Source organism: Cladophialophora bantiana (genome assembly GCF_000835475.1).
Source record: "Cladophialophora bantiana CBS 173.52 unplaced genomic scaffold supercont1.15, whole genome shotgun sequence".
Taxonomy (NCBI): domain Eukaryota; kingdom Fungi; phylum Ascomycota; class Eurotiomycetes; order Chaetothyriales; family Herpotrichiellaceae; genus Cladophialophora; species Cladophialophora bantiana.
The window spans coordinates 240634-260909 of NW_015971589.1; the positions used below are offsets into that span (position 1 = coordinate 240634).

Here is a 20276-nt window from a genome sequence, read left to right on the forward strand (position 1 = left end):
GGATGACATTATGACAGTTTAGTTTCTTAGGCCGACTTTGCTCGGTTGAATCGTCATGGTCCATGGAGCATTGATTAATTAATTAATTAATCAGAACACCAACACCTTTCTACTGTAGCTTCTCTACCTAATCAGGTCGGTCGGACGCCGAGCAGATAATAAGAAAAAGCAGGCAGATAACCATCCTCCTTGTCGTGCAAAATGGTTACAACAGTGTTGTCAGCGCGAGCTTTAGGGCCCTTCCATAAGGCCCCTGGACAGCCTCGCCCCTGGACATCCTTCAGCCTCATCAGCCCCGGGCCTCACCGCCCTCAGCAACGTGCCTAGCAGTCTGTTGCATATCGCGGCGGATGCAAGATCTCACCTCTCCATCACTTCCGATACACCACCCTTTTAAAGGTGAAGTGCAGAGTCAAGACCCCTTTTTCAAATGTGCTCTTGAACCCTCTGTCGTGCTTCGCACTGTAATCCCAGTCCCGATCCACGATCCTAAACGCTATATCTTCATATGGCGGCCCACTCATAAATCTAATGATGCAAGTATCTTCTTCGCCTGCCGGGGCCATCCTTTGACCCTTCTTCCTCCCTCCTTCGCGGATGATTTTATACGTGGGTGCTTTTGTCGGGTCGATCAGGTCGGGATAGAAGATGTGGAATTTGTACCCCTGGACGACTTTCGGCGGAGGGTTGTCATGGCCGTAGTGTGTTTGGTTGTACTTGTTCCACTCGTAGCCCATTAGGACCCGATTGAAGTATTTCGGTTTCCGCGGTCGGTATTTGCCCCCATATTGCTGCATCCAGAGTGGCTTGGATTCGGATGAGGTCTCTTCCTCGCCAGCAAAGATCTCCTCATTTTCGTTGACGCCTTTGGCCACTTCGCGGTCGAAGAGGGCTTTCGTGGTCGACGACATGTCGTCTGTCGACGGGCCAAATCGGTTGGTGGGATCGAAAGGTTTGGATTGTTGCACTCCTGGACGAGGCTGTGTTGAAGTCGGGATTGTCGAGGTCGTGGCGACCCCCGCTTTCGGCGCTGGGACGTAACCCATGTCTACTACTTTCCTTCTGCTCGCCGCCACGTTTTGAAGAAATGCACTCTCATCCTGGACTTCGAGTCCTTTGTCTTTCGTTGCAATCTCCAGCAACGGATCTGGATCCAGGTCCTTTGAAAATTGGACGGGAGATGCGGGCTCTCCTCCGGCATGCCGAAGTTGACGTTGTGCTAGGAGCGCTTTCTGCTCGTTCTCTCCTCTCAGGTTCTTCAACCGCGATTCGAGAACATCCTGGCAGACCTTCTTGAGCTTCGCTTTGGCCTTCCAAACAAGCAAGCTATCCAGCAACTGCTGCCAGTAATCCGTATCTATAGGCTCGTTTGAGTCCAGCTTGGTCCTTATCTGTCCCTCCAACACCTCCAGCTGCTCGTATGTCTTGGGTGCCAAGAGCTTGTCGATGTCGGTCGCCACGGAGCTCATCGCTCTCCCTTCTGGACCTGACGCACGTAGCTTCTTTTGCCTGTCCTTGCAAATGATCTGCATCGTCTGCCAAAAGTCCCTGTTTTTCTTGTTTGTTTCCAACTTCATGTAGGTCTCAATATCCTTGCGCAGGTCGGAAAGCTGGCTTTCGGAGAGCCCGTCGAAGACACTGTTTGGATCCACAAAATCCAAATCTTTCTCATCAACTTCATCATCCAAAGGATTCCGGGTAGGGTCGACAACACGGAGGGTTACTGCCAACCAGTCGATGGGTTTCGCTCGTCCTTCCTTGACTCGGATGTCTGCCTTCTTCTTAGCCTGCCTGAGAACGAAATCATCCTCTTGCGCGACCCACTCTCTCATGCGCTCATCTTCTTGCATCTGATTAATTCTCATTTGGTCCTTATGAGACCATCGCTGAGGCTGGACATTGTCTCGCCTTCCTGGAGCATCCCGTTCTCGATATTGTCTGGTGTCGTTACTCCTTCGCCATGGAGGAGATTGAGATCGTTTTCTCTTGTAAGAATGTTGAAGGTCGCTCATTTTCGCGGAATGAACCTCGACTGAGTCCACAACTGACTGTAACAGTGGTTGTCACTGCAAGGTGCAGTCTGTGCCGGGCAAAGGCGGGTTTTTCTTGCCTGGTGGAATAAAAGAGGCGGGCAAAGCGCTTGATGGCTCCATGGCTAAACCTCGGCGCCGCGGTTCCAACTCGCCCAGCTCGCCAACCTGCGAGCTCACACTTTGCTCACACCACAACCTCCCTTCTTAACAAACATTTAGTGTGTTGGGATGTTCCTCTTGGCTCGTCTGCTTCTATGCCACCGAAATGCCTTCTCCATTCTCATGTCACATGGTTGATTTTCCATCATGCAGACCGTGGACAAGATCCAGAAGTCTCGAAACAAGGGGCCGGCTTGCACTCAGTGCCGCCAGTTGAAGGTAGGCTGAACACAGAACGCGTTGGTGTCCAGTGCGGCTTCTTCCCATGATGCAATATGCGGCTAAGTTATTGACCTCGCGCGCAGTTGAAATGTGACTCCAGCCAAACATTCCCTGCTCCCTGCAGCCGATGCAGCAGGACTGGAGCGCGATGCCTGATCGATTCTTCCTTTCGGCGGGAAAAGCGCCAGGAGTAAGTCAGTCGCATCTTCTCGATGTTACTTCCTAACTCGATTCTAGACGTATTGAAAGGCTGGAAGAGGAGCTGCTCCTGGCGAAACAGAAGCTGGAACATGCACCGTCTGCTTCTGATCGAGCATCAACAGAACCACAAGCACGGCAACCTGGGGGTGAGGAGGACTTCACTACTTTCCCTTTCGCAAGCTGTATCGGAGAACTTGAACCAGCAACTCTCGAAGATATTACAATCCAGCCTGGTTCCATCGTTGAGTTGTTTGAGCGGTGGGTTTCGTCCAAAGTCATTCAGCATTTCCCTCTAATCCTGCCATAAAGCTACTACCTCCACCACCACCCGCGATTCCCCATCTTGTCGGCGCCCTCGATCACTCTGAGGTCGTCAAAGAAATGGCCTCCTCTGTTCTGGAGCATTATCCTGGTATCTGCAAAATGCCGTCAGCACGCCGGCTTGTACTCCAGACTAAGCCAGCCGCTCAAGAGGCTGGTCCTAAGTCCCGAGTACCTTGCAAACCGGTCCGTTGAAATGATCCAGGCTCTGTTGCTCCTCTGCACCTGGGCAGGAGGCGATGACCGAAGTTGGACAGACCTTTCATGGACCTACAGTGGGATTGCCACCCACGCAGCCCTCCAAATTGGCTTGCATCGACCCGAATATAGCAACGATTTCATCTACGGCTCGAAATTCGATGAAGATGCTATTGTGCCTCGAAGGAAGGCATGGATTGCCTGCTTCATTGTTAATGAGATGTATGCCTCTGCATGATATCTGATTGTCCGCTAATGTGACCAGGGCAAGCCGCAGAATCGGTGTTCCGTGCACCACTCCTATCGACCACACCATCCTTGAAGCTTTATCATCTCCCTCTTCTGCCATCCCTTCCAGACTCAAGCAGCAACTTCAGATCGCGTATCTGTCGTACCGAACAAACACTACCCTGGGTAATTCCGACCTCAGCCCGGCGGGGGTCCTCCAAAGCTCGATCTCAGCCATCCACATGTTCGAAAAAGAGTTCTCCTTGATGGAATCGACATCTGGCCTTTTGTGGTCTCCTCACGAGGAGGTGCTGTTTCTCGGATCTAAGCTGAATCTCTATATTTATGCAATTACCTCCTCAAATACCACCAGTGAAAACGGCCGGCATTCCAATGTGGACGAGTTCATCGGCCCGGCTCTCGCAACGGGGTTGAAGCTCATCAACATCGCCAATAATGCCGAAGACGAAATAATCTCCTGGAGCGTGCATACAAAGGAATCCCTCATCGCGGCCACCTTCTTCCTCCTGATGCTGAGAGACAGCGAGCACCCACTAGTCGACCTCGCCGCAACTAGAAAGGCAATCGGCCAAGCCTGGAATACCCTTCACGCCTGCACGGTCACGGAGCATGACTACCTGACGAGAACCTGCACCACCATTTCCTACCTCAGCCAGCATCCCCTAAAGAGAGAAGGGAATGGCTTCGCATTGAGAACGAAGTCGAGGATGGCGTCGAGCATTATGTGGGACACCATAAGGCGGCTAAAGGAGCAATTCGGCCTGGAAAAACCAGCTCAGTCTTTGAGTGAGCGCCTCGCTGCTGCGAGTGATCGCACGCCACTTTCTGGCGAGTTCGCCACGCAAGCGTACCCAGACAACCTGTCCTTTGAATACTCGGGCGGTGATCTGATTGATTGGGACTCGCTATTCAACGAACTCGGAGACTTCTACATACCGCCACCAGACATGGTGGTCTAAGTAAGGCAAAGTCGTGGTATATCCCACAATATGAATTATACGCATATGCTATCTTTGTACAATCCGTGTTGTGTCGTGTCATCAGATCATTAATTGTCGTGATGCCTCCTCAAATCCAGCTCGAAGCATAGCTCAGCGAGAGCGATTTCGCACTCCTCCCTAATCGCAGTTCTGCCTTGCGAATATGCTTCGGCACAGGCTCGGCGCCCTGGAGATCGCCTTCGTCCGCTATCAATCTCGACAGAGCCGGATCCCTCGTGACTCTCACGATTGTCGAAAAAGAATTCGTGTACGAAGCGCCGTTGTGAAGTAGCGCGTGCACGCCCAGCAGGACACAGATTAGCGCGAAGAAAGTGCTGAGTCCATATGCTATGAGCAGTGTGCGCGGCTCATAGACGAATTGCGATTCGAATCTTTGTCGCACCGCTGCAGCGATTGTTTGGTCGTCACCGACGGACCTATTTTTGCATTCGATAATCAGTGAATCAGTCGGATTCTAGGTCTGCGAGTAGAGCAGAAAAATATGGACGTGCGTATACATATGCCTCAAACATACCCGGAGACGACGCTGTACCGCATACTCAGCGTAATGTTCTGAAAGAGCATCTCGTTCTGCTTCGCTTGACGGAGCGCCAGTGCCGTCTGATTCAGCGCTGGCTGCGCAGGGAACAAGGCTTTGTTCATTGCCAGGCCATAGACCGAGTTGATTGTCGGAAAAGAGATGTCGTTGGAGTAGGTGATGGGTCCATTGACCATCATAACAAAGGACTCCATGACGGCTTGCATGTTCATCTGTTGACGGACCCGTAGATCCTCTAACGTGCCCTCCATCGTGCTGAGCGCTGGCATCCAATTCTCGAACTGCGGGGAGGAAGTGATGAATTGTGCGCCAGTACTTTTCACCGCAAAGTGTGCGTCGTACGACGCGTTGTACAATGCACAAGTTATCATTTGCGCCTCCGCCTCGCCGTCAAATCCAGGAATGCGATTGCCCGTCTCATCGACACCTGTGGTGTTGAGATAGATAAACACTCGGGCTGCGTCCTTCGAGACAAAATCTAGTCGATTGTTCCCGATCTGCACGTCTGTGGACGCGAAGAACGAGCCATTCACGTCAGGGCCCCACCCGGACTGGGGCGCCCAGCCATAGTAAAATACCCTGGTGTCCGTCATGTTCTCGTACTCAAGCATGGCCTTTTTCGCCCAGGAGAATTCTTCGCTGCTCGACATGTTGCAAGTGACAGCGGGGCCAAAGAATTGCAAGTTGAAGGTCAAGTTTGTGCTGGACGACCGCAGGGGGAGAACACTGTTGGAGAGAACCGTGGCGAATGTCGGATTTGATAGGCCCGTTGCCATGGAGGCGTAGGTTGTCGTGTTGCCGTCACTTATCACGCCACAGAAGGCATTACTGTCAGTTGTGAAAGGCCGTTGAGGAACAATTAAAGTGCCGTTTTGGGAGACTAACACGGGTTGCACAGAGAGGGTTCCTGGAGTGATGATGGCAGAGAGGGGGAGAAGCCTGGGCTGGTCAGGATCAACTTGGATGGTTAGAAGCAAGGACTCTCACCAGGTCATAGCCGCCAAAAAGGCAAGAACAGGACGCCGCCACCATATACGAACAGCCAAAAACTCGAAAGCATTGCCCAATATCGCAAACATGGAGTCCAGTGAGCCCATTTCGTGCGGCTTCGAATGCAAGTTGACCCACATCCATTGATCATATGCGACTCCCGTCCCAATAGCCAGACAAAGCTTCGACAGGAACGCGAGCGCTGTGCCTGCACGAATAGCCCACAGCTGCAGCAGAGCGTTGTCTGCAGGCTGTCTGCTAAGGCTCTGGTAGAATGCGTGGTGGGATGTCATGAGAACAACGCCGCCGAGAAAACCGGCACCCATCACAGTTGGTGCTCGCCAGTGGATATAGCGGAGCCTCTGGGAGTCTTTGATTTCGTTGACAATAACATTCCCATAGCGCTTTTCCGACATTGTGAGCGTTGAGCAGTCAAGGCAATTCGCTGTGGTCCGATGGAGAAACCTAGAGGGTGAGACTGGCGATAATCCAGGATAAGTTGTACATGTAAACGACCAAATATGATATACAAGACCAGTCCCTGACCTGCCCCACGGAGAATAACAGCCGGACACAGCGGGCGTTGATAGGGGCCAGATGTTCCACCACCGCTCTTCCGTCAGATATATATGACCTCCCTGGAACTGCGTGCAGGGCACCAGGGCCCTGACCAGCAACCTGGTTCCTTGTGGTGGTCATTCTGGGTAAGACGCATGGTCAGTGGCGTACAGTGCATGCGCAGGCGGCATAGCCGCTGCCTTCAACAACCCTGAAACGGCCCCTGCGTGGCCCTGTTTGACCAGCGATGGTCGGCGGTAACAGATTCTGCCATCTCAAATAATGGCCACCTAAACTCGAGGAACTACTTGTCGCAGATACAATGGCCTCGCACGGATTGTTGTTATTTCCAGGAAAATCAAAGGTTTAACACGGAAAGAGAGGAGAAAGAGAGAAGAGAGGTCAAGAAAAGGTCAATCCAAAACTGAACTGCTAGTCTGCCAAGGCTGGTGCCTATTGGCTAGTGCACAACTGCCTCCGTGACTTTGTTATGGCCATTGCTTGAATGACTTCAAGTTCGCTGCCTCATCAGTGGACTCGGCTCGAAATGAGACAAGGCTGCACGGCAATTACCATCCCCGAGGTCTCCTTCAGCAACAGTATGTGAACGGCTTTGGCTTCTCGAAATGCCCGATTCAGAGAGCGAAGGCTGGCAAGAACTCCAAACTGAGTCTCGCCGTCGATGCCCCAAGCTATTCTACTCCTTCTCCACCAAAAAAGAGTCGCTCACGCTTCTGTTAACCGATTTGATCTCTATTTGGGAATGCTCACTGGACAAATATGACATCCTCGCTGCAGCGGCTCGACAGCAGACGAGCATCGATCCATCCGTCTCATCTGACCAATTCGAAATATTGCTCTCCAAGATCCGCAAAAGTCTGAGCGACGGCGAGAACTCCATCAATCGCGACGGCCGTGGAAATTCGCAGGCGCTATTGCTACGGACGAAGATAGCTCTTCCCCGCCCACTCCGACCCCTCGAGTGGACATTCACCCTCGATCTCCGTGCAGCATCAGAGTTAGCAGAACGCATCCTCCGCCCCAGCTTGCATGAAGTTTTTGTCTCCCAGAACAAGATCAATTCCTTGCTCGGAATCATCAAGGACAAAGACCACGTCATCTCGCGCCTGCTTGAGAGAGTCGGCAACTCGGCCGTTGACCTGAGCTTGGTCTTCCCAGGTATAACGGGCTTTGCTTCACGTAAAGGCGGTCATGTGTCCGTCGCGGATGCAAAAAAGCATGTCCCCGGGATGTCGAGCTTCGATGAGAAGTCGTGGACGACACAATTTGCCAACAATGATGGTTACGAGGGAGCAGATCGGACAGGGTTGACTAACCTTGTTCGGGGCTGTGAGAAATGCTTCGTGCACACTAGAGCTGAGCATGAAAGCTGGGTGAAAGACCTTCCTTCCATGGAAATTCAAAATCTCAATGCTGCCAGCAAGAACCAACTTGGGTCGCCATCAACAAGCACCGGCCCCGTGCACCCAGATTTTAATCTCGAGACAACTGATGACGAGTTCGAGGTAAATGTTCCCACTGAAAACCTAATTGCCTCTGTGATTAAACCTTTCATAGCGTCAAGCAACTCCACCCCACTTGAAGTCTAAAGGTGCCGGAGGTAAAAGGGCGGCGCGAGCAGCGACAGATGACGAGGAGACCGAGGAGGACGAACTCGCCCCCCAACAAGCCCAGTCCTCCGCAATTGGCGGTCTAGGTCGACGAAATGCTACAAAAGCCTTTGGCGCTTCGATGCGCTCTCCAGAATCAGCCCCTTGTGCTAAGAACAAGTCCCCTTCACGTCGTCGGGCCTCCACAGCCTCGACAGCTACAGCAACAGCTTCAGAGGATAATGATGCCGATAACGAAGGACCCCAGCCACCTACCGCTCCGCAAAGTAGGAGCAGTCACTCAACGCAGAAATCCAAACTTGGCGTACTGCGGCCAAGAAGAATCTCTCCGACACCTTCACCGTCATCACTGGCACCACCAGCGCCAAAATCGAGGTCACCCACCTCTTCTGGGGGAAGAGGTTACAACGAAGGGCCCACTCCCCACAATTCGCGTGCCCCTCGTGTATCTATAACCCTAGAGGAAGAGGAAGTGACAGATGACCATCTAGACCCCGCGTCAACCTCATTCCCATCCCCATCCCCCCCACCTAAAGCAAAGCCTGCAACGCCAGCGCATGAAAGGTGCCGTCTAGGCCGCCTCGGAGGGAGGAAACAAGTAACTCCATTAAAGAGCACCTCGCCGGAGCCACAGGAGACGCCAAAGGGTGATGAGACCCCGGAGACACTGACTCCTACGAGGAGGAAACTAGGTCGACTCGGAGGTCCCCGCAAGAGTGATCGTGAGACAACAACCACCATATCGCCAAAAGCGCAGGACAAAGCCGGCATCGTCGACGACTCCTCGAACGCAACGAACTCTCCGTCTCCGCTTGCTTCGTCCTCGCGCCAGAAACTGCTGGGCGTAGAATCCGGAGGACACCGAGGACGCCAAGCCTCACGCCCATCGACCCGCAAGGAGCCTGTGGTGGAAGAAGAAACAAAGCAAAAAGAAACAGCCGAAGAAGCCGCAGGTCGGCGCAGGATGGAACTGAAGCGCACGATCGCTGCGACGGACGGTGGGAAGAAGAAGCGCCGGTTTTAACTCTGGTTTTAACTCTGGTTCTGGCTCTGGTTCTGGTTCCGGTTCTGGCTCTAGCTCTGGTTCTGGCTCTGGTTCTGGCTCTGGTTCTGGCTCTGGCTCTTCCTTGTCCTCGTTTCCATCCTTATCATCGTCCTCGTCCTGAATCCGGCATCCGAATCCGAATTCCATTCCCGAGTCCGATGCCGATGCCACCGTATCCTCCCAATTCAATCCAGCCCGGCCCAGATTCTGCCCATGCGTTGGAACCCGGAATACAAAATACGGAATACAAACTCCACATAACCGCAGTGCAGTGAAATGGCCATGACCAAAAGCCCTCCGCCCCTTCGACGCAGCGGACAGGCGAAGCCTGTACCGAACGAGTGACGAATATAGATCTCCAAAGAGGTGTGCGATGTAGCTGGCCATATAGGGTAAGATTGCGAAAAGCATGGGAGTTCGTAGGTAGAAGGTCCATGAAACGCAGCTACGGCAATTGGAATGCGCCGACTTGACCGGGCTGGACTGGGAACAGTTTCCCCAAAGGAAAGAAAAACAAGCGTGTTTGTTATGACGCTGATCTAACGCATTGCATTCATGTATCCAATCTGTGGTATTGTACGCTGTTTCGAACGCTGTTTCGATCGCCGTGGAGAGAAGATGAGCAAACACACACACCCACACATATGCACCATGTCTCCCTCTCTCGCGCGAGCGTCCATCTGCCTCACTCCCACTATCAAGTCCCAAGCCCAAGGCCGCGAGGCTAACACCTCTTTTCATATGTGCTTGCGCGAGCAAGACGAAGATCTTGACAAGCCCGAGATATCCGAAAAGAAAAGAGCAAAACAAAGACTTTTGTAACCGCCAGGGCGCATACTGCAACCCTGAATCGTTCCGTCCGTCGTGAAACCGTCGCATGGCTGGCGTTATTTTGGTCGTCCAATCACAACTGTGTTCGAGACTTCTGTGCAGAAACGAACAAAAAAGAATAAACAAATAAGACCTGAGAAAGATGTTCGGCTGCATGTTGCAAGGCCGACATGGAGCTGATCAGGTACAGCTTGCGGCAGCCTGGTGGCATTTCAAGGATGTCCTGGGGGCTTTCCGGAATGGCCGTGCCCACCATCTCCATGCCCCGTCTGGGAGCTGTCTGATCGATCGTCACCGTCTCGATCTCGATCGTGCTCATCCACCGTCCAGTTCGCCCGGAGATGACTGCTTTCGCTAAAATTGACTCTCTTATGGCTTCTGGACCACTGGCCCTTGTCCCGCTTCTTCGATTGCTCAACCTCTTCTTCACTGACACTGGCGCTGTCGGCCTCTGCCTCTTCCAACGCCTTCTTCGCCCGAGTCCTTAGCGCGGCGGCCTCGGCGGCGGCCTTTTGCGCCCGAGATTGCTTCCGCCACATGCTTGCGTATTTGCCACCCAGCGCGATGAGTTCTTCGTGCGTACCGCCTTCGACCACGGTTCCATGAGAAAGTACCAGGATCTGGCTGGCATTCACGATGGTGCTGAGTCGATGGGCGATGATGATCATCGTCCGTCCCTCGGCAAGAGTGTTGAAAGACTCTTGAATCTTCTCTTCAGTCTCAGTATCTAGAGCAGCAGTGGCTTCGTCAAGCATGGTGATGCGTGGGTTTTTGAGGATTGTCCGGGCTATGGCAACCCGTTGACGTTCTCCGCCAGAAAGACGTACACCTCGTTCCCCAACTTTCGTGTCGTAGCCGTTGGGAAACTCCATAATTCGGTCATGGATCGAGGCTGCCTTGCAAGCATCGAAAATCTCTTCATCCGTTGCGTTTTGATTGGCGTACTTCAGATTGTACATGATCGACTCATTGAACATGTTGCAATCCTGAGGCACTACCCCAATGAACTTCCGCAGTGAGTCGATGGTGATATCTTGGACGTCTCTGCCATCAACCTTGATCTGCCCGGAGTCTGGGTTATAGTAGCGGAAAATCAACCGCATCACAGTGCTTTTACCACCACCAGATTCACCAACAAGAGCAGTGGTCGATCCAGGCGGACAGCGAAAAGACAATCGGTCAAGGGCAGGTCTTCGTTTATCGTAACTGAAGCTCACATTGTCGAAGATGATGTCTCCGGAACATTCATTTAGCGTCTCTGCACCCTGGCGGTCAACAACATGCGGTTGTTCTTTGAAAAGTTCCAGCATCCTCTCTGCGTTGATGAGGTTTGATTGGATTGATCTGTAGAAGGTTCCGAAGAAATTCAAAGGGCCCTGCAATTGGGCCATGTAGGTTATCAGAAGCACGAAGTTACCCACAGTCTGGTCACCTTGTGCAACCTCAAATGCTTCGATGAAACTGGCGATCAGCAGTGCGATCATGAAGAGTGCACCCTGCACCGTGTTCATGTAGGCCAAGGTGACATCTACCCAATATTCGAAGTTCTGCATGACCTTGATCGAGGATCTGTACCGGTCAAACTCGTAATCTTCCGCGTTGAAATATTTCACCGTGTCCCAAGAGTGTAGAGAATCGTTTTTCACTGCTTCCATCTCTCGTTGAGCATTGACGTAACTCCGGCGCAAGGTGACTCGCCACGACGCAAGACGGATAGTGACATAGATGTATAAAAATGTCACAATCGCGACAACCAAACCGAGATATGCGTCGAACTTGATAGTGAGATACACGACCGCCACCACGAGATCAAAGACCATCGGTCCGACTTGAAAAGTCACCATTTCGAGGAAAGAGTTGATGGAACTTCCTTTGTTCAAGGCCGAAATCAACTCGCCAGTGCGTTTTCCGGTGTGAAACTCCGCGCTCAGACCATGGACGTGCTCGAAGGCTGCCGTTGATATCGCACGGTAGGAGTACTGCTCCACCGGAATCCAGAGAATTGATCTTGCGGCACTGAGGATGCCTTGGGAGCCTTGTAACCATCTGAACAAGATGTACAAAGCGATATCCAACCAGGGGGCTCGGATTCCACGGCCATCATCGCCGGATAGGGCATCTGTAATTTTGCCTACCATGACAGGGACAAAGACATTGATGACTCGTTGACTGATCATGATGAGAAAGCAGGTGCCCGCAAGAAGCTGCAATTTGAAGGACTTTTTAGGCCAGAGATAAGGTATCAGCAAAAGGAACCCTCTGAGGTACGCAAACCAGGTAATATTTGGAACCTCAGTTGGTTTGGCCCAAGCGTCGACTTGCTCTTTAGGTTCTGATGACGGATTGTTTTGGTGGTCTCCATGGTGAGCATGGCCATTCGGATGTCTCCCGGCTTCTGAATCTCCGCCGAGCAGAGGGCTTCTCTCATCCTCGGTAGCTGAAGCTGACTCCTTAGGTCTCCCCCAGTTGAACAAGAGGACGAGAAAGAGGACGGTCATGCCGAGGAGGAAAACAAGTCGGCCAAGATTGACAACGACTTCCAACGTCTCCCATCCTGTGATCTTTTCCCTATACTTGCCTCCTTGCTGGTTGCCTACGCGAGGTTCATAATGGGGCGCGGTGTATACTCGAAGGCTTGCTGCGACTATGATGACTTCCAAAGGTACTGCGCTGAGCCACGTAACAAAGTGGGCGGAGTTGGGAGAGGGTTTTGTATCCAGGATAGAGATGAAAACCACGAGCCAGAGGAATGTTGAAGCTATAACATAGATCTAACGTCGTAAGTTACAGTGCGGGATAGGATTGAGTGGACGCGAACATACCACAGCATTTTTCCCGGGCCACCATTCATCTTTTCGATTCAGCAAGGTCTCGAAGAGAAGAATCGCCGCGTTGCCCAAAAAGCTTAAGATGACAACGACCTGGCCGACCTTGAAAACGGTCTTGACTGCAGGCGATAGATCCTTTACCGCCGCAGCTTCCTTGACTTGATTGGCGGATCTCCTTCGGACGGGGAGAGGTCTTCCACCAGGACCTCGCATTGGGTGAATCTTAACCTTGCCTCCATCATCAGGCGCGGTCTTGATGCCGTGGTAGACAAATGCGACAACAAAGACGATGAGAAGAATGACAGGGTAGGTCCATTTTGCCAAGTTCAAGACCCGTAGAGAGGCTCGAATCGCATCCAAGTCTGGCTCCGCGGGCATATTATTCACCCAGTCCCTCAACAGTAATTAAGATGTTCGCGAAACAAGGAAAATCGAGAAAGCCTCCCAGGATCACAGATTTTTGAAAGATTTAAGGCTCGCCTTTTATCAGGGAGACAAGCACAGGTCTTGCTGGACTCGTGAAGGTCTCGCCGTCGCGTCCACCAAAGAGTGCCAGGGGAGTCCGCTTGTCTCTGCCGCCTCGGTCGATGAAAGAAATTTTCTGAGAACCGGAAGGCAGTGTATGAGACGTCGGGTTCTCTTCGTCTGGGAAAAGGAAATGGGCGTCAAAAGGGTTGAGCGAAAGACGGAAGGAACGATTACAACAACGAAAGAAAATGGTGTTGAGGAGCGAAATTTAGCGATTGTCGTCGTTAGGACAAGTGATGTTTGCAGGTGTTGAAGAGAACGTGTGAAGAATGACGACGTAAGTTCGAGAGTTGGCCTGCTGGTGGCGATCGAGCCGGGGGGAGCGATCTGGGAGGCGACAAAGCTGGGGCGGGGGTGGTTGTGGTCTGGTGGTCTTGTGGTCTGTTGGTCTGGTGCAATAGTGGAATGGTGTGGTGTGCAGTTGGCGGCTAGTGTGGTGTCTATTCCCCCTTCGGTGGCCGCTGCTAAGGGCCCAAAAGCTTTTAACCCAGCTTTCGATACCTAGATCTGGCTCATCAAGGCTCACCAAGGCTCACCTTTCTCTTTGCGGGCTGCGCCGTCCTGTCGCGTGACAAACTGCAGCAGTGATTGGGCCAACGCGGTAGTCCGGTAATGGCCCGTGAGCTGAGTGTGAGGAATACTTTTCGCTGGAGATGGGCCGAGACAAACGGCTCAGTGAATGGCGGCGCAGTCAATAGTAGCGGTGATGGGTGGGGACCTGTTCTGACGGCCAAGGAAGCTCTCCTTGAGTAGTGACGGCAATCTGACGGCGCTGTTGTTGGTGGAGGAGGTCAAGGGCGAAGGCGGAAAGGCGGAAGGAGGGAGTAGTGGACGGCAGCTAAAATATGTCACTGGACCTGACGGTGTCCCCGTGCCTAGCGTCGCGTCACGTAACCGGCACGTCTCCCAAGAGCACAGGAGAATTGCAAATGTCAGATGTCGGATTTCAAATGTGCGATGTCCAGAGCAAAGACCAGTCTGGTGAAACGGGGAAACAAGTAGATGTCAACCTGGAAGTCGACGACAAAGCAGAAGGGGGAAAAGAAGTGGTTGTGAGATAAGCCCGGCTTGAGTTTGACGGGAAGACACAGAGAGCAGTTTGCAACTGATTGAATTGACAAATGTTGATTGTCAGATGTCTAGCAGACAACAGAGGGAGGGAGAGGATCGCGGTCCCAAAGGACAATGCTGAGGCAAATATACAAATCCATGGCTGGCGATACGGGGAGCAGAGTGAGATGAGGGTGAGGTTCATGTTCCCGCTAGCTTCGAGTAGCTCGATGGACTAGGTATCGGATGGTGAAGGGGAAGTGAATTGGATTTGAGATAGGTTGAATCCAACATCTGTCAGTGGCCTCAAATGAAGTTGACCTGATATCCGAAGGGTGGAAATGTGCGTCGCGGGCAGGAAATGGTAGGAAATGCAAGCAATGGAATGATGGATGGAGATGGAGATGGGCAATGAGAAAGAAATGAGGACAAGCTCACTCACCGCCCGGCCAGAAAAATGCAGACAATCCAAGATTCTGCATCCGAAGTCGAGTGCTTAAGAGAGCTCTAGGTACAGTAGTCGCCTGTCGACTGTAGTGTTGGCACCTTAGCAACAACAGGCTGTACGAATGGAGAGAGGCGAGTGACGGGATCTTCACGCCCAAGCCCAGGCGACTCGTCCGGATGTAAAGGGCCAGAAATCCGATGGTTCCATTATGGCAGTCCCCCTGCTGCCTCTGGGACATCATTTCCAGCATCTTGTAGCATTTAGCGGTTAGGCGCTATTCCAGCACAATGGTTATACCTGGGAAAGGGAAAGGCACTTGTCCGAACCGCATTGGAGGGGGGCTGCTCGGCGTCTCCCTAATGTACCGGGTAAGTAGGGCAGCTAATCAACCGCCCAAGCCCCCTATATTATGTCCTAATCGAGTGTATGAGGGGAAAAACTCCGGGGCACAGAAACCCATTTAACCGGCGCCCTCGTGGCTTAGGCAAGCCTGTAGGGGTTGTACAACTAACTCAACTATGTCTGTAGGTGTACTTAGGAACCAGGGTAGTGGCTGCCGAGTTACCTACTGTAGGCACTTAATGTGTCCTCGTAGCCGTCTGCAATGCTGGGCACCTGCAAGCATGGCTATAGGCTTAGGGGCCGGTGGCTACAAGACCTGCAGCACACTGCCCAACAGGCCAGCTCCCCCGAAACTCTAAGCGCCGCAGCCTTAGCACAGGCTTGCGCAGAGGGAGCCTTTCCGCCCAGCCAATTGAGGCTCTGTCATACCCTGCTCCACTTCCAGCCTTGCAACCACTCGCCTGGTGCGCCTGCGCCCCATATTACCACGTCTCGACGCTATCGGTTCTTTCAATTCTCTCAATGCCTTTTGGCTGCCCTCGCTTTGGTCTTGTTTGCATCTGCATCATCTCTGCGTCGCTTTCTCAGCCTGCATATCCCAACCCGCAGCTACTTTGCAGGACGCAGACCTCTCGCGCTGATTATCCCGTCCAATGATGGCTGGAGCCAACAGCAATGAGCCTGGTCCATCCTTTTTCACCCGCAGTCATCTCGTCATCGATATTCGGGACGTCCGCGGATATCGCTGAGTCGACAGAAGAGCATGTCTGATCCTGTTCCCTCCGAGTCGCAAAATCTTCTTCCGCCTCCACCAGCTCCCCCATTACCGCCCGGCCGGCTAGGCCAATTGCAGAGAATCATCGCTCCCTGGGGCAAACATATTGGTTCCAAATCGCATGGGGGCCCAGTACAGGGCGACCGTGATGGCGGTCTGCGTCGAATCACTGGCATACACACGTACAGGCATGAGTGGGCTGCTCGCTTGCTGCTGCTATTGTCGACGCACTGACTAACTGCGACCACCAGCTCGCACTCCTCCCAGACGGCCACCCATCGAACAGGCATTCCCATTGCCGCCCTCGACATTAACAGACAGAAGACTCATGCCGTCTTGGCCGGCAAAGAGATACTGAAGACAGTTCGTGTCCACGATGGCAAAGTCACCGAAGACCTAAACATTCGGGCCTCCATCAGCTCCTATGCCTCCGCCCACTCCTCGCCGCAGTTGGATAGCGCCGAGAGGCGGAGGGATTATCTTCCTGCAAGAGACGTGAAGTGGTCAATAGGCAATTGGGAGCACATTATAGCGACGGCAGCCACGAATGGTCGCATTGCGCTGTACGACCTAAATGCCCCAAGTGCAAAGACCGAGTTGGCATGGCTCCACGAGCATACCGGACAGATCAATAAGCTAGACTTTGATCCTCATGCCGGATATCTGTTGCTCTCGGCCAGCCAAGATAAGTCTGTCCGATTATGGGACATGCGACAGCCTCAGCGTGACAAGTCCCGCATAAGGTTTGAGGTGCGCAGTGCCGTCCGCGACGTCCGTTGGTCTCCGGTAGACCCATTAGATTTCGCCATCTGCGCAGACGGAGGTGTCGTTCAGAAATGGGATGCTCGCGTACCAGTCGCGCCCAAGCTGAGTATTAACGCGCACGAGAAAGCTTGTTACTCTATAGACTACCACCCCGATGGGCGTCATGTTATCTCAGGTGGGTTCGATAAGTACGTCAGAGTATGGGATTTCGAGAGCGACAAAAAACGCCAGAAGCCTGTCTTTCAGCTCAGAGCGCCTCACGCTATCAGAAACATCAGGTGGAGGCCGGCCTGCAAGGCGCCGGAATCGACAGAGTCGACCTTGTGGCAAAGCACCCAGGTCGCTGTTTCGTATTATCACGACGACCCTCGACTGCACATCTGGGACCTTCGACGGCCGCTCTTGCCGTTTCGAGAACTCGATAGGTACAGCATGCCTCCGAACGATCTCTTGTGGGCAGATAAGGATCTGCTTTGGACTGTGGGTGATGAAGGCATCTTCACTCAGTGGGACCTCAAGCACACGGTACCCTTCTATAACCAAATCGCTCCCTGCACCTCCACATTCCTCCCCGATGGGGAGTATTACACATTTTCCGAGGAAAGGGACGTCCAACGGGTATCCTTCTTGGATGACGCTGCAGCAGGCTTCTTGAATGTGCCGCGAGACAAATTCAGCAGTGGTGAGGATGGCGCGGCAAGCCGAAGTCTTACGGATGATGAAGGGGCCCTTGAGTCGACGGTGGGGACGAGCTTCCGTCGACGTGAAGGTGTCAGTGTGCCCGCGAGACCTATCAAGTCTCACACGAACAGTCCGTCGTCAATGGACGATAAACCGCCGATCCTCCCTCTAGATGCCGCAGTCCTCAACCGTCAAGGTCTGTTTAACAACAATCAGGAGGGTGCCGTTGGCTTTATTCCTGGTGTGGCAACCGAGCCGCAAGTGGTCGAATACTTGGCTTCACACTATGCGATTCCAGCGACGATTGATGACAACAAGTCATCTCCAGACACAATACTTCAACGCTTGCAGAATGCCTTCCACCAGAACGCTGCTGCATGCGACGCGGTGTCCATGCATCGTATGGCTCAGTCTTGGCGGATTCTAGGAGCAGTGATTGTCCCAGAGCTCAAGGATTGGGCGGACGCGAATCGTGCCGACCGTCGAGCCGACGCCGCCAGAAGACGTGAGACTTTGGAGAGCTTTCGAGCTGGAGGGCACCGCCCGGGTCTTTCTCCGCTAGCTGGACTCCCACACCGGGGCTTCAATCCGAAGGCCGATAACAAAGGCCAGAAACTCATGAGCAGTCTGTTCAAAGGCGTCGCTGCAGGAGAGCGCCAGCAACAGATATCTGAAATAGACAGCACTTCCAATATGACGACGCCGTTGGTCAAACCATTACCAAATTCACCTCTGCCTAGCTTAAAGAGACGGTCCCAACCAACCGCTGAAGAGGGACTGGACAACATTGCACCTCTGCCTCCCTCGGTCCTGACCTCACACTCAACCGCCGCCGCAGCAGCTCGAGCTCTGATTGGTTCCCCCAACCAAGCAAAAGGATCGGACACTTCTCCACCTGAACTCCTTAGAAGTGCTGAGGAATCGAAGAAACTCCCAAGGCTGACCGAATCGCCAGTCTCTCCGGTCAAGAGGCCACGGTCCGATCTTTTAGTCGAGCAGAAGCAGACGCAAGGCCAAAATAGGAGCCAGGAAGATCGCAGAGCAGCATTACGCGATTATCGCATCCAAGCTCGACCTCTATTCTCCTTGGCTGATTCGACAAATAATGTAGCTTCGGAAAGCAGGCCCGATTCTGATGAGAGTTTCCCAATGTTTTCGGTGTCAACAGACAGCTCGCATCGGTCCCGATCAATTGGACAGTCGTTTGATTCTCCTGGTGAACGCTTGAGGAGATCTGCGAGACACTCGGCGAGAGAACCCATCTTCAATCAGGATGATGAATATGAACTGTCTTCTTCAGACGATCATGGCGGTAGGAGGCTCGGTCCCAAATGGGGAAGGACGGCCGCGTCGGACGAGCACGAAATTGGCTTGTCTGCCATTGAAACACCACTCGAAATGAGCTTTGGACCTGGTGGACAAGGACGGCCCTCCGAGTCATCTCCAAAGGATCAAGCCTCATTGCATGCAATTCCGCAACATGAGTCTGTGCCTCCCTCGCACTTGGATACAGCTGCATCATCGTCGCCAGATATTTTTCAGTTTGAAGAAGCAGCCTCAATCACCAAACCACGGATACATACGTCGAATCCTATCAGAACGGAGCTCACAAATCGAGGTGCCGGTGACGACATTCAACGCCCTGGAAATGGATTTCTAACTCGACTCTCTATGGAAGAGTTGGACCATGAGACGTACCTGTACCAAGATTTTCGGCCCATTGATCTATCCCAATATGAGCCGAAACTCCCATTCGCATGGTCATCGCTTCCTTTGATATGTCAATGCATATCGTTCGACCTAGAGAACGGAATCGGTCAGGCGCAATTTGCCGCGCACCTTCTGATGCATGTTCATCCATACTTTTTCCATGCAAGCTTTCGCAAACTGAAACGAGGTGAAAAAGAGTTTGCGGACAGTCTCGCCGATAGATTGATGACACCGCGGCTCGGACACCGGATCATCCAGGGGATCTTTGAGAACCACGTTTCATTTCTGAGGCAGATAGGGCTCTTTGAACCCGCAGCACTTCTGAGAAAAATGTGTGTGGAATTTGATTATCCCGAAGTCTATCGGTCAGTGTCAGAGAGCAAGCAAACCGGTGGCAGTCTCAGCAACGGAGACCCAATGACACTATCCATGGTCTGTAGCAACTGCCAGCGGCCGTTGACGGGAGAGACGAGCACATGTGAACGGTGTCGGCAAGTTCGATCCGTCTGCCCGATTTGCCAATCGCTCAGAGACATGGTGGAGATGCAGGTAAATCTAGATCTGGGAGCTCACTCGCTTCTTTGGGGCCATAATCCAAACATGTGGATGTTTTGCCAGGCATGTGGTCATTCAGGGCACGTCCACTGTCTGATGGAGTGGTTCAGTCAGCCGTCTAGCGAAGGGAGATGTCCAACGTCAGGCTGCGGTTGCGATTGCGGTCCAGGACTGGCACGACGACAACGCATGCAGCAACAAGTCCAGCGGGAAGATGAAGCCAAACTGATTCGGGGTCCGAATCCTGGAAATGGCACGAGCGGCTCGACGAAGCGAGATCTGTTGAAAGCGACACCTAGCCCTGCGGTCGACAAAGCACGAGTAGCACTCCGCAACAGTCTGGCCGGGGAGCGTGCTACGCAAAGCGGCGACGAACGGATTTTGTCCAGCAAAAGAGGCAGCAGCCGGGGGCGGACATCGGCATTCAGCAACTCACGGAAGAGTGTTCGACTGATTACACCAGGAGAAGAGGACGGACGATCGCCATCACGCACTCGAAATCATTAGTGGTGGTGACTCAAGCTCGGCGCTCCTCACAAAAAAAGGATCTCGACCAAGGCAGCCGCATGACGTGACTGAAAGTCTTTGCCACTACCATTTTGCTTTGGCCGTGATCT

At 52.9% G+C, this 20276-nt stretch overlaps 7 protein-coding genes across 7 annotated transcripts; 4 read left to right on the plus strand and 3 right to left on the minus strand.

Moving 5' to 3' along the window:
• Window positions 1-371: 371 nt before the first annotated feature.
• Z519_09274 (uncharacterized protein) lies at window positions 372-2012 on the minus strand (the record flags this gene model as incomplete). The annotated part of the gene is made up of 1 exon (XM_016766998.1): window positions 372-2012. The coding sequence occupies one exon, from the start codon at window positions 2010-2012 to the stop codon at window positions 372-374; it is 1641 nt and encodes a 546-aa protein (XP_016616514.1).
• A 327-nt stretch (window positions 2013-2339) lies between these two features.
• On the plus strand, window positions 2340-4342 carry Z519_09275 (uncharacterized protein; the record flags this gene model as incomplete). Its single annotated transcript, XM_016766999.1, has 5 exons — window positions 2340-2411; window positions 2498-2604; window positions 2652-2873; window positions 2925-3356; window positions 3400-4342. 5 exons carry the CDS (start codon window positions 2340-2342, stop codon window positions 4340-4342), a joined length of 1776 nt encoding a protein of 591 aa, XP_016616515.1.
• A 109-nt stretch (window positions 4343-4451) lies between these two features.
• Z519_09276 (uncharacterized protein) lies at window positions 4452-6328 on the minus strand (the record flags this gene model as incomplete). Its single annotated transcript, XM_016767000.1, has 3 exons — window positions 4452-4800; window positions 4899-5861; window positions 5910-6328. 3 exons carry the CDS (start codon window positions 6326-6328, stop codon window positions 4452-4454), a joined length of 1731 nt encoding a protein of 576 aa, XP_016616516.1.
• Window positions 6329-7096: 768 nt separating this feature from the next.
• Window positions 7097-9125, plus strand: Z519_09277 (uncharacterized protein; the record flags this gene model as incomplete). The annotated part of the gene is made up of 2 exons (XM_016767001.1): window positions 7097-7996; window positions 8049-9125. 2 exons carry the CDS (start codon window positions 7097-7099, stop codon window positions 9123-9125), a joined length of 1977 nt encoding a protein of 658 aa, XP_016616517.1.
• Window positions 9126-10189: 1064 nt separating this feature from the next.
• Window positions 10190-13183, minus strand: Z519_09278 (uncharacterized protein; the record flags this gene model as incomplete). Its single annotated transcript, XM_016767002.1, has 2 exons — window positions 10190-12748; window positions 12800-13183. 2 exons carry the CDS (start codon window positions 13181-13183, stop codon window positions 10190-10192), a joined length of 2943 nt encoding a protein of 980 aa, XP_016616518.1.
• A 995-nt stretch (window positions 13184-14178) lies between these two features.
• Z519_09279 (uncharacterized protein) lies at window positions 14179-14394 on the plus strand (the record flags this gene model as incomplete). Its single annotated transcript, XM_016767003.1, has 1 exon — window positions 14179-14394. One exon carries the CDS (start codon window positions 14179-14181, stop codon window positions 14392-14394), a length of 216 nt encoding a protein of 71 aa, XP_016616519.1.
• A 1542-nt stretch (window positions 14395-15936) lies between these two features.
• On the plus strand, window positions 15937-20166 carry Z519_09280 (uncharacterized protein; the record flags this gene model as incomplete). Its single annotated transcript, XM_016767004.1, has 2 exons — window positions 15937-16142; window positions 16200-20166. The coding sequence occupies 2 exons, from the start codon at window positions 15937-15939 to the stop codon at window positions 20164-20166; spliced, it is 4173 nt and encodes a 1390-aa protein (XP_016616520.1).
• Window positions 20167-20276: the final 110 nt, after the last annotated feature.